Genomic DNA, 13,248 nt, shown 5'->3' on the forward strand with positions numbered 1-13,248 from the left:
AGATCTGCCCAGGTGTCCTCAGCCCACCCCTCCCTGGTGGCTGTTCGTTCAAATGCCAGAAAATAGGCTTCCACATCATCATTTTCAGTCATCTTGGGGATAAACCTGCTCGGGTTGGGTTGACCCCCAGCTCCACTGTGATGGGTAGGGCCTGGGCGCCGTACCTTTCTTCATCTCTGCATACATGAGAGCATTCTGCTGCCTTTGTTCTGCCAGGATCTCCGGGTGCATAGTCTTCTGCTCCTCATTGGCCTTTAACAGCTGTATCACCAGGTTCTCCATGCTTTTTTTTTTTTCTTTTTTTTTTCAAAATCAAGTCTGTTTACTATTTGTCCATGCAGCTTTTAACAGTGTTTGATTATTGTACAAACATATTGCAATGCCCGCATTCTCCATCAATGTAACAAAGGTAGCAGACAGGGGTAGGTGGAAGGTGCAATATGGTTGTACAAATAATCAAACACACAGTCAAACAGCTTTAGCTCCCCGCTGGACAATGGCCAGGGGCATTTATTTAAACAAAACAGAAAATTAAGAAACAAACAAAAATCATACTGGCTCCCAGTGAAGCACCGAATTGTCTTTGCTATAGTCCAGTCTTTAACTAGGCCGGGCCGCTGTCCGGCTTACTGGCTGTTTAACTCACGGTTTGGTTGTCTCCCCACAGCTCTCCCACTCTCCATTCCAAGACACCCTCTGATGTTCTTGGTCTGTCCTCTTTGAGAGGCATGCTGATTGCTAATTGAAAGACAGCTGTGTGTGTGTCTGCATGTGTGCAGCTGTCAGTCTTCTTCTCTCCATTGGGGGGAGCCAACAGGCAGGAACATAGCATCCATTGATCACCATTCCCCTCAGCCCCTTACAGTATGTTCTGTTGCTTGCACGAGTAATGTTGAGCTACAACACTGTTGTGTTGGTTGCAGTAATGCTCGTATGAACACGTACCACGGCTCAGCCGTTCTCGCTCTCTCTATCAGTGTTTTTCTATGTTCAACATGCAGGTGTAGGATTCACACACACGCGACTTGGTTTTGTTGTAAACCCTGTTCACAGTTGTCTGTGGTTAGCATGCATTGTATTAGCTTGCGCTATTCATTAGCATTGCTATTAAAGGTATCGTGTGCTAAAGTTGTTGTTGTGTGCAAGGAAAGGGCTTGTGAGGGGGTACCGGATAAACCCCTCCTTCCCTCTTCTGATTGGTCAGGGGTTTTTATTCATCTCTTGTCAGTCCAGTCAGGGCCAAGCCGTTAGCCGACTTGGCAGGGAGGGGGGGGGGGGGGTTCCCTAACTCTGCTCCTATTACACAGGCGTTGAGTGTTGGGTTTCCCCCCGTCATAGCACATGTCACTACGCACGTTGCTATTGACGATGGCTTCCGTGAGTTAGACCTGTATGTATGTACGGTCTGTTGTTGTCAAAGTGTCGGGATAGAGCGTGGGTTCCACTACGCTCGATATATGTGTAACTTGAGTCGGTTGGTCACATGACTCAAGATTGCCATGGCTTTTTCACTCTATGACTCACGTGGGAAGTCTCTCTGGGGAGTTCCGTCTAATCCTCTGTGGTGGGGGTGACTGGATATAAAAATGTGAACAGTTTTTATCCTCAGCTGTGTCAAATGGGATTCATGTCAGTCGGCGCTTCTTTTCTTTTTAATAAAAGAGTGTGGAGTATAGGAAGCACCACACCCTTCTTGTCGTTCTCCCAGGCGCCTTGAGGATTCAATGAAGTGTCTAAATTAGCCTGTTCATTGATGTGGTTGTGTCCCGACGCATGCATGGTGCTAGCTCGGGGTGTTTCTGATGGGAATCATGCGGGTAGCTAGTATGCCTTGGTTGCTTGTGGTTAAAACAGCGTTTTTATAAAGCAACTGGGATGGAGGGTTTGTCCTCTTCCGAGAACCTGTTACTGGTTCTCGACGGGTTCTCGTTCATGTCTGGGGGATGTTAACGGAATATGATCAGAACATAGGTAGAAGGGTCCCTTGGGGTGGGCCACCGAGCACGGTTCACACCGGCCCGTCTGGGTGGCGCCCTCTTTTCATGTTTTTTGATCGACACGCATATCTGCCCCTTCTCCCGGAGTAGGCAGGTTGGTGTGGTTAGGGCACGGGACTGGTTCTGGTCACGCTGGTCCAGGTCAGTTAACCCGTTGTCCGCCGGGGATGCAGATCTGCTGTTCTGGTACCCTGAGGGACTTGGGCTTTTTTCGGGGGAAAAATGCCAGGTCGGCCCGGGGTGTCACAAGGCGTTATGGAGACCCTTGTTGGGTACTCTTTTGTACCTGGCACTATCATAAGGGGCTGGTTCTCTTTTTCTTCGCTCCTCTCTCACGCATGGCGGAGAGAGGGCTGTTGGGGTGGTCTTCTGGACCTCCTCTGGTAACCCTGTGTGCTTCCCGAGCCGCCGGGCCCGGTCCGAAGGAAAGTTTCGTTGATACCGTAGACCTGGGATAACCCTTTTTCTTGAGGGGTTATAGGAACAACCACCGCATATGGTACCAAGGGGGTGGTTGATTCCCTGGTGTGTTGGAGCAGAGTCAACTCCCGGGTTGCCCGGTTGAGTGTGCCCCTGCACGTTCATGACGTCTGCCAATCATGTCAGCCTTCTCTGCCTCGACCCCTCTGGGTGGGTTTTTTTTAATGGAGGCTTTGTCATGGTGATCAACAACGCCAGCATACGCCCCTTCCGCCGGGGGGGGGCTGTTTTCAGCTGACTCCTTTGGCGCCTGTCTCGTCCGCAGTGCTCCAGGCTCAGGTTACAGCCTGCTGCCTGGTTTCCCCGGTGCGCTGCCTGCTTCCGTTGGTTAACCTTTTGAGTGCTTACGGCCATGCTGACTGCCTGTTCTGCAGGGTCAGTGTGCCAGGCGGTGTGCTATTGGGGGGAAAGGGCCCACTCTTGGAGGGGCCCTATCCGAATACGCTGGCGATGTGGGGGGCGGTGTCACTAAGTGACCACCTGGTGGGGTCTTGATGCCTGGCGTCATTGACCTCTCCAGGCCCCCTTTTTCCAGGGGATCCAGTCCCTTCAGTGGGACTGGGTCTTCCTTCGCGCTCCGCTGCTACGGCCTTGCCATGGGGTTGGGGTTGCTCTTGACCCCGTGATTTTGGGGGCAGTAACGAGGTTGTTCCTTCCGTTCGTTCCCTGGTGGCATGCGGGTTGTGCGTGTGTGTAGTCGTGGGGTCAAGCCACGGTCTGCTCACCCTGTGCGTTGAGTTGCTTGAGTTCCTCTTCGCCTGGTCGGATCCGTCTCCCTCCCGTAAGCCTCCAATAGGGGGGGTATCCTCCATTAGGGAGGGTCGGGGGGGCTCGGTCCTCCCCGGTCTGATGGTTGTGGGGGGTCTCAGCGGGGTGTGTTTGTCGGGCTATGGCTCCCGCTCAGCCCCTGTTGTGCAACTGGTGCTGAACGAAACAGAACGTAAGGTTATGTATATAACCAAGTTCTGTGAGTTATGGTGCGCTCAGCACCAGGATGCCACTGCTGCCCTTGACCTCGCCTTGTGGTGAAAGTTTGGGAAGGAGGCGAGTAGGTGACCACACACTTGCTTATGAAGGTAAGCGGATGGGGGTGTGGTCAGACGAATATTGGGATGTAAAGGTACATGGTGGTAATTTTTTTATTCAGTGTATGTACACGAAGTGAAGTACAGTGCAACTGGTGCTGAGCGCACCATAACTCACAGAACTTGGTTATATACATAACCTTACGGTAGTCGTTGAGGCAAGCAGGCTTGGATTTTTTAGGTACAGGGATGATAGTGGACTTCTTCAGGCAGGTGGGGATGACAGCCTGTTCTAAGGACAGGTTAAATATGTCAGTGAATACCGGGGCCAGTTGGTCGGCACAGACTTTTAGGACGCGGCCGGGGATGCCGTCCGGTCCTGCTACCTTCCTGATATTCACTTTTTTAAAGGTCCACCTCACCTCATGCTCTGTTACCCTGAACACTGAGTCTCCATCAGCAGACCCCCCCCCCCCCATTGCCGTGGCTTGTAGGCTGGTGTTGTTATTACCAGCCTCAAACCTTGTGTAGCTAAGGGGCTACACAACCCGGACTGTATTAAAGATTGTTTAGATTAAACCACTACTACAGAATATTAATAGCCAGACAGTATAGTTAGACAAAATGGCGGACACTCAATTGACTGCGCCGGGACAAGGATACCAAGTTTATAAGCATTTTAATAGTCATAGCAACATACATCTTAATTATCACGGTTCGCCTTTAATAATAGAATGTCAGTGTATCAAAGTCAGCGGTAATGAATAGTTCCTAGGTTACGGATACTCGACCGGAGCTCTGCAGGGAGTGAGAAGAAACGAGGCGATACTGGGAAAAGCAAATGGTAGCTGGAGACGATGGTTTCCCTCTGGAGCTCCAAGCTCCGGAGGAACTGTAGACCGGTCGGATAATCCTGTCGTCGCTGGAAGAAAAGGGGTCTCGTACGGAACCGGTCCTTGTAATCCTAGCGCCCGATGGCAGGGTTAATAGCTATTAATCCAAAAGCCCGTTGGCATAGATGGTAGCTAGCTAGCTTCGTTTGTACTGGAAGCTAACCCGCAGACGGTCTCCAATGAGTAGTTATATCCAAACGCCGCTGGGTTTAACTATACGTTTCTCCACGTTACTTCGCTTACACAAGTCACTATACTGCGCCAATAATGGGTCTACAATATTATAGTCGTATCTAAGTAGCCATTAGCTCTCTGTAACGATACACTGCTTGTAGGTCTGTGTACAACTGTACCGGACGTATCACGCTCTCGCTCTGCTACTTCTCCTGTTATGTTACTGCCGCGCGGCTAACCATCATAATGCATGCATAATATATTGCACCATCTACAATATATATACTCAAACTGATCCCTATGGGGCTCAGCCGATTTACCTGTCCAGAATCAATGCGCCTGCTCTGGGCAAGTCTGAACGTGTCCGAACATGTCTAGAACCATGTCTGGGGGGCTCGTCTCTGGCGCCTACAACGTCAAGGGTGGGACCCAATGAGGCGAGCGAAGAATACTATTATGCAAACAGATGGCGTAAAGATATATATCTTATATATATAAACAATATACAAGTTATACAAAATAATAAACGCAGACTTTCAGTGTTAATCTGGACCTTCAGAACACCTTGCATAGAAGGTATTGAGATCATTTGCTAAGGAGATGTCACTATTCAGTTTGAGGGAGGTGCCTTTGTAGTCTGTCATCGTTTTGAGGCCCTGCCACATAGCTCTGGAGTCAGCCTGTTCAAACTGAAGTTCAATTTTATCCCTATTACTGTCCTCCTTACGTTGTATCGCGCCACCTTGTGGTCATTCATGTTGCCTGCCACCAGGCCGGCGTTGTATGCTGTGGTGCGCGCTTTCAGAGCTTCACGAATGGATTTGTCTACCCAGGGCTTTTGATTTGGGTAAACTTTAATTATGGTAGTGGGGATTGTTTCTTCCACCAAAGTACGAACAAAGTCCAGCACTGTCTCTGTGTAGTCATTAATGTTATCTGTGTTGTCACGGAACACGCTCCAGTCTGTGCACTCAAGCGCAGCCTGTAGCGTCTCCTCTGACTCCACATCCCATTTCTGCACCTCTTGCGAGACTACCGGAGTGCTATTGATTCTTTGTTTATATTTTGGTGAAAGAAAGATGGCCGCATGATCAGATTTTCCGAAGCCACTAGCAGAATGAGCCTTGTACCCACCCTTGAATTGCGAGTAACAGTGGTCTAAAATGTTACCGCCTCTGGTGTTACAAGTCACATGCTGATAGAAGTCCGGCAATAATTTTCTCAGATTGGCGCTATTGAAATCACCCACAACCACAATAGCAGCATCAACGTTAGCTGCCTTGAGTTTGTTTACCTCGTCGTGGAGCCTGGAGAGCGCGTCACCAGTGTTTGCTTGCGGTGGAATATACACTCCGACCAGGATGATCGACGTTAACTCCCTCGGGAGGAAGAAAGGCTGACACTTGATGGATATATATTCCAGGTTGGGTGAGAAGTGGTTCGAAAGTTCCTTCACGTTGGCTGGATCGCTCCAATTGTTGTTCAACATGAAGGCTATTCCACCTCCCCGCTGTTTGCCGGATTCTACTGTTCTATCCTTGCGGTGAATGAAGAAGTGTTCGGCCAGTTGGATGGCGTGGTCTGGGACGTCCGGCGTCAACCACGTCTCGGTGAAGCAGAGAACGTTACAGTCTCTAACGTCTCTTTGGAATTGAATCCTTGCTCTGATGTCATCTAGTTTATTGTCTATTGATTGTACATTGGCTAGCAATATACTGGGTAGTGGCGTTCGGTGTCGCCTGGTTCTCAATCTGTTACGGACTCCAGCTCTCTTCCCTCACCGCCTGGATCCTTTGTTCCTTGGGTCGAGGTCTGGTCCTGATGTTCTCAAGATCTCAACAGGCCATTGTTGTGGTTCAGAGAGCTGGGCCCCGTTCCATGTACCGGGATAACCGAGTTAGCCGGATAACTTTAGCTGGATAACTGTGTTAGCCTGACTTTCCGATTTCATGTACGTGGATTTCCCAAATCACCATGACAACATATCCAAAAGTTTGAGCCTGCTCGAAAGCAGAGTTCAAGTTCAAGTTAGCCTGAACTATCGCCACGCCCCCGCAAAGAAGTGACAGCCCGTTTCCTGAAACTATTCCCACAGTCTACGATCTGCATTATACCATTCTGAATTACGTTTTTGTGCTCCATTCTTCCAGAGGGGGCTTTTGAAATGTAAAATAGACCCAAAATGCTGATATTAAATTCACTTTGTCCTAAATAATGCACGTTATATATACCGTGGCGACGGTGGCGCTCGCTCGTGCGATGTACACATGATGTGGTTATTTTAATTGTAACTGGGATTAAGATGTCTGATGAGATGCGCTGTTTGACGGATTTGAGAAATTGAATGAGCCGTTGACGTCACATTAATGAATGAGGATAAAGAGATAAACTTCATTCAAAACAACGGATATTCTAAACACGGGTCTCTCGTTCATTAATGTATAAACAATGAATTTATCCCATCTGGCCCAGTGGCCCAGCGGTAGTGCTCATGCCTGCCAATTCAGTGACCGGGGTTCAAATCCCCGTGTTTCCAATATGATTTTTTTGAATATAATATTAATGATTATACGCCAAAGTAGCCTGGTTTTAAGTTAAAATATTATAAATCTACATGCATTGAGGATGTCATTCTTTATATAGCTCTCAACGTGCACCAAATTGAATTATTCCTATATTGCAAAAAGAAGGAAAAGACTAGGGCCTTGAACCCCGGTCGTCCGTGTGAAAGTCAAAAGAAGAACCCGTTACACCACAGAGAAGATAAGTAAAAGATTGACTATACATCAATCAATGGGTAAGAGAGCCGTATCGTAATTCTGTATAACAGTTAACTAATAATTTTCGCTAGCAAGATCTCATTTGATTATTCAATCCAGCAGGCAAGTTTAAAGAAATATAATCTGATTGATTGAGGTAATGAGGGACTTAGAATTAGCCTATAGATAACGCATTTAACTTGTCGGCGAGGCGATTGAGCCTATTGCAATCTGTCAATAAAGTCTTAAATCAATTAATCAATCAATGCCGTTGAGAATCAGGGTCTCTGCCATCGATACGTGCTGGCTTTCCACCTAAAACGGGAGCGCGCATCTAGCCTGACTTGAGCCTGACTCTCAAGTCTGGCTTGAGTTAACGAGACTGAATCCTCCTTTGTGAAACAGGAAAATCCCGGCTTTGAACATCGGGTTAACTGAAGCTGGATAATGGACATGTTGATCGACTTAGTTGAACCACGTACATGAAACAGGGCCCTGATCCAGAGAGTAATCCAATTGGTAAGTTTCTCCCGTAATCCAATGTCTATGAGTGACTGACGGTCATACACATTAAATGCACCAACAGTTGGTACAAACAAAACTCTTAAAACTATAAATATTAACAAAAGTAAGCACAGTCTCGACGGAGCGCACAGACAGGCAGCCGGTCGTTGCGGCGCCATCTTCACTCGCTTCACTGACGGTTAACGTGAGTACCCTTGCTAAACGCTACCCTTATCGCTCCCGTCTTGGAGTTCCATGTTTATCGCTATCGTGTCTTGCTTATTGTGTACGGAACTATTACGGAGTGTATGTACTTTGGTGTGTGCGACCGCAGCACCATCAAGTGCCGTGTTATTATAACATATCCCATTTTTGGAGACTGGCTTCTCTCATTTGTTTTCCCCCTTTAAGTGTTTTGTTTAGTAGTATCAGCGATTCTGATACTGTCCTCTGTACTTGCGTTGGTATCAACCCAACTGTACCCTTCTTTTTGGTAAGAATAGATGTCCAGACATGCGCTCCTGAATTGTGGTAGTTTATTTTATTTTATTTTTTGTATTATCTTTTTTCCCCCTCCTTTTTTCCGATTTTTCCCCCATCCCACTGTTAGTCGTTATGCCAATTCCCAACCCCCTTCCTGGTTGTTGCGCACTCCCCCCTACCGTGGGGCGACAGTGGCTCGGGAGGTAGAGCAGTCGTCTGGCAATCCGGAGGTTCCCGGTTCGATTCCCGCTCCTCCCGAGCAGTGTGTCGATGTGTCCTTGAGCAAGACACTTAACCCCTAATTGCTCCCGATGAGCAGGTTGGCACCTTGCATGGTTGCCTCCGCTGTCGGTGTGTGAATGTGTGAGTGAATGTGTGAGTGAATGGGTAAAATGTGAGTAACAAATTGTAAAGCGCTTTGGATAAAAGCGCTATATAAAAAAGCAGCCATTTACTGTTGGTCCGGGAGGCCGGAGACTGTCACATGCTTTCCTCCGACACATGTGCAGCCAGCCGGCAGCCAGCCTGGCAGCGCAGATTCTCACCGGGAGATTGTAACGTGTGGAAGGTCACACTACCTCCCTCCAGATCCTACCCTCGCTGTGCAGGCGCCCCGACCGAACTGTAGGGGTCGCTGTCCACAACGCCCAGGACCCACCCATCAGCTTTCCCACCCCTAACACTGCCAATTGTGTTAGTATGAACGACCAGCCAAGCTGATAGCAACGCCAAGAGCTGGATTCGAACCCAAGCGCCTTGCCCACTACACCACCTAGCCGCCCCGTGGTAGTTTATTAACAGAAGCAGACGATGGCTGCTTTGTAAAAACTCTTGCAGTTGATCAAAAACACTGAATGGTTACAATAACTCAAGGTTTGCATTGGATCTCCAGACTACTGTTACAAGAATGTGCGTTGGTATTTGTCAACACCGTCGTCCTTGGCAACGTAGATATAGCTTATCCTTCACCATTGGGGCAGTCCGTCCAAACGTCTTTTTTTTTTTTCATCATCATCATCTCTTTCAACTCTGCCCCTCACAGTCCTGGGGCCACAGTTTATAAAGGCCCAGATTTGCAGGGTGATGACATCACAGAAAGTGACATCACAATTAACCGGTTTTCCTCCAATCTCCAACCATGTCTGTTTGACTTTGAAAAAGTAGGCGTGGCTTGTCTAACTGCCAGCCTAAACACAATTCCCAGTGTACAATCTCATTTTAAGACTAATACATTGTTTCTATCACATTTATAACACATAATATATACAGTTCCAGTTTCCTCTTTCAAGGACACACATTTCCATATGAAACATTCCTTTTTAAGATCAGTTTTAAACAGTTCTTTTTAAGTAATTATCTTAAATGATCCTTATTAGATTGGGTTTTCCTTATACTACTTTAAAACAAACCATTACACTTTAAATCAACGTTATCATGAATATTTATTAACCTTATACTTTGTCTTAAATGATATTAATTCAGTCAGTTATATTGATAGCCAAATCAATTATTTATAAACAATAGATTAGTCCTTTAGTAAATTCACTCTTAGTCTATGCCAAGTTTAATATCAAAATGTTCTCTATATTGACCACCTAAAGTCAATAATAATGGTACTTTAGTTTTGATCAGATAGAATATGAAAAGCTACATTCTAATATCCAAGGTCTAATCATTGCTGTGTGGTCCAGGAAACTAAAAGCTCAGTCTAACTACTTACTCAACTGGTATTGACTAAGTGGATTATCATTGCCATGTTACTTAAATGCTATCCCTGTGTCCTGGCTGACCCTTTGTTCTTCGCCTCTGTTCTGGATGGATTTGAAGCTGGGCTAGGTGTTTAAAGTAATCAAGACATTCAAATCTGCCTCTATTCTCTTAGTTTGGTTGCCTAGTAACTAAGTGTTGTGATATCTTCATCCATTGTCACTGTATTTGAATGAATCATGTGTGGCTTGGGAGCTCCTGTGAGACTTCCTGACTCAGCGGTTCACCTGTTGACACAACTAGGTCAGAAGTCCCAAGAAGATCTACAATAACCAGCTAAGAATATGTATATTTTGTCCAAAAATATACTACAGTTTCGTATTACCTTTTGCGGAGACTGTGTTGTCTCGCCTTTTATTTCCTCGTTATACCGGGTTGGGAGACTCTGTGTCTCACCCTTCTTGTTTGCTACGTGTCATCGAGTTATCCACTATTCACAAAATAAAGAGATTATTTTGGAAGCATCAACCTTCGCATTCCGTCTCCTCTCTTCCACTCTGCGCTTGGGTCCAACACACACGCCCACAACGCTACTCAGAAGTGAATTATATAAATTGACTCCTTGCTAGCTTTGGTCTTGCCTATTTTTTTTTATTCTTTCTTCCTTTACTCTTGCTAGTTTCTATGTTCTTTTAAAATGTAGCGCTTTGAGATTTGCTCCACAATTATAAAGCGCATTACAAATAAAATATATTATTATTATTATTAACAATAAACAATTAAGTCTATTTTAAAATCTCTCTATTTCTCTCTCTCTCACTCAGGCCCAGCATCTCGATCCATTCCCAAGCTGCAGGAGATGGTGAAAGCAGGAATGAACATTGCCCGCCTAAATTTCTCTCATGGTTCACACGAGGTGTGTGTGTGTGTGTGTGTGTGTGTGTGTGTGTGTGTGTGTGTGTGTGTGTGTGTGTGTGTGTGTGTGTGTGTGTGTGTGTGTGTGTGTGTGTGTGTGTGTGTGTGTGTGTGTGTGTGTGTGTGTGTGTGTGTGTGTGTGTGTGTGTGTGTGTGTGTGTGTGTGTGTGTGTGTGTGTGTGTGTGTGTGTGTGTGTGTGTGTGTGTGTGTGTGTTAGCGTACCGTCTGTCATCCTTCGGTCCTCAACTCTGATGTGCTGACTTAATGAGTTCAGTCATCTGTAAAACTACCTCTCTCTTTCTCTCTGTTTCTGTCTCTCTTTCTCTGTCTCACTCTCTCATTCTCATCCCCCTTCCCTCTCCCAGTACCACGGCGAAACCATCAAGAATGTCCGTGAGGCAGTGGAGACGTTAACCTCTGACCCTATGTACTATAGGCCAGTAGCCATCGCCTTGGATACCAAGGGTCCAGAGATCCGCACTGGATTGGTTGAAGGGGTGAGCATCTCCTGCAACGCAATCAGTAGTCTAAACCTAATCAACCAGCAGTCTAAACCTAATCAACTAGTCTAAACCTAATCATCTAGCAGTCTAAACCTAATCAACCAGCAGTCTAAACCTAATCAACTAGTCTAAACCTAATCAACCAGCGTATACTTAAAGTGCATTACCCTGTCATTTGTTTCAGATTCAGATTCAGATTACTTTATTCACCATATTGTATGTACAAATGGAACGTGATTCGACATTACAGTGCATGATTTTTTCACAAATAGGAATACACATAATAATACATATTAATAAATAAATAAGTATTGCCATTACTACCATTGGTGGCAAGAATCTGGCAATACAATACAGGAGTAATGATTCAATATTATAAACACTCTAATAAACACTCTTGTTTTTTTATGCAATCTGAATGGAGGGATTAAGAATAAGAATTTGTATTCATCAATAGGAAATGCAATTCTGCGGCTAGGTGGCGCAGTGGGCAAGGCGCTCGCCACCAACGCAGCAGATGCTGGGTTCGAGCCCAGCTCTCGGCGTTGCTACCAGCTTGGCTGGTCGTTCATACTAATACAATTGGCAGTATTAGGGGGTGGGAAGCTGGTGGGTGGGGATCGGACGTTGTGGGCAACGACTCCTACAGGTCGGTTCACAGTACAGCTCAATACATACAATTGTTAAGTGGATGCAGACCAGAGAAAGACTTTCGTCTTGTTTACATCAGGGTCCCCCTTTTTCAATTCATCATATAACATACATGACATACAGATAGACAGTACTGCTACATCTATACATTTATGACATACCAGATTTGCAAATACAGTACTGTTTGTGATACAAAAAGAGTCCAGAAAAGAGAGTATATACATTTGACGTAGAAACTGTACATTGGAGGAGGTTGGGTAGGTGGGGTGGGGTTGGGGGGGTGGGGGGGGACTGTACATTGAAGGTGGTTGGGTGGGTAGGGGGGGGGAGTTGGGTAGGAGGGGTTGGTGGGTGGGGGACACTGTACAACTGTACAAGCAAAACTGTACATTGGAATATTGACAAAACCATACTTGGTCATTTACTGTACATTGGAGGGGGTTGGGTTAGGACATTTACAGGGGCCAGTTTCGAATTGCAATCTCCCGTAGGTGTTCTTTGAGAGTGGTTTTGAAAGTGGGTAGTGATTCACATTTCTTTACAGCTTTGGGTAGGGCGTTCCACATTGATGTGGCATAATTGTCAAGTCAAGTCAAGAGTTTTATTTGTCACGGCATACAAGTATACAATGAAATGCGGGTGGTCTTGCCCGCAACGATGTGCAATACAGTGGTACAACATATAATAGAATCCAATAAAAAACAACATTGTGCAATAAACAGGTAACAGGTAACATGGTGGGACATCTCGGTATCTGTACATAGTTATTTACAGAGCATATAGGACATGCTAGGTCCTTTGGTAGTGCAATACACTGTTACTGTTGTTATACTATTTTTAAAGTGACCTTTCCTTTTTGGCCATAAGTGTGGGCGTGTGCGGCATGAGTGTGTGCCTGCTCATGTTAAAGTGGCTGCTAGTGTGTGAGTGTGTGCTCATGTGTGCTTGTGTGTGAAAAGTTCAGTGTTCTGTGGCACTCAGTGTTCATTGTTCAAGGCTCTGATGGCCTGGGGGAAGAAGCTGAGCCGAAGCCTCTCTGTCCTAGTAGCTGGGGTTCGCAGGCGTCTGCCTGACCTCAGCAGCTGGAACAGGCTGTTATTGGGGTGGTGGGGGTCTTTCATTATTCTGCAGGCTCTGGATTTGCACCTCTTGTTGT

The 13,248-nt window shown here is 46.2% G+C and overlaps 1 protein-coding gene across 1 annotated transcript in view; it reads left to right on the plus strand.

Annotated features, from left to right (window-relative positions):
- LOC311247686 (pyruvate kinase PKM-like) overlaps positions 1–13,248 on the plus strand; it is a gene marked incomplete at both ends in the record, with an annotated part of 48,275 nt that overhangs the window by 19,254 nt on the left and 15,773 nt on the right. Inside the window, 2 exons of the mRNA XM_084338696.1 lie at positions 10,847–10,938; positions 11,304–11,435. Coding sequence (XP_084194822.1) covers positions 10,847–10,938; positions 11,304–11,435 — 224 coding nt within the window. The remainder of the gene's footprint in view (positions 1–10,846; positions 10,939–11,303; positions 11,436–13,248) is intronic.

This window comes from Notolepis coatsorum, assembly GCF_963971535.1.
Source record: "Notolepis coatsorum genome assembly, contig: SCAFFOLD_773, whole genome shotgun sequence".
NCBI lineage: Eukaryota > Metazoa > Chordata > Actinopteri > Aulopiformes > Paralepididae > Notolepis > Notolepis coatsorum.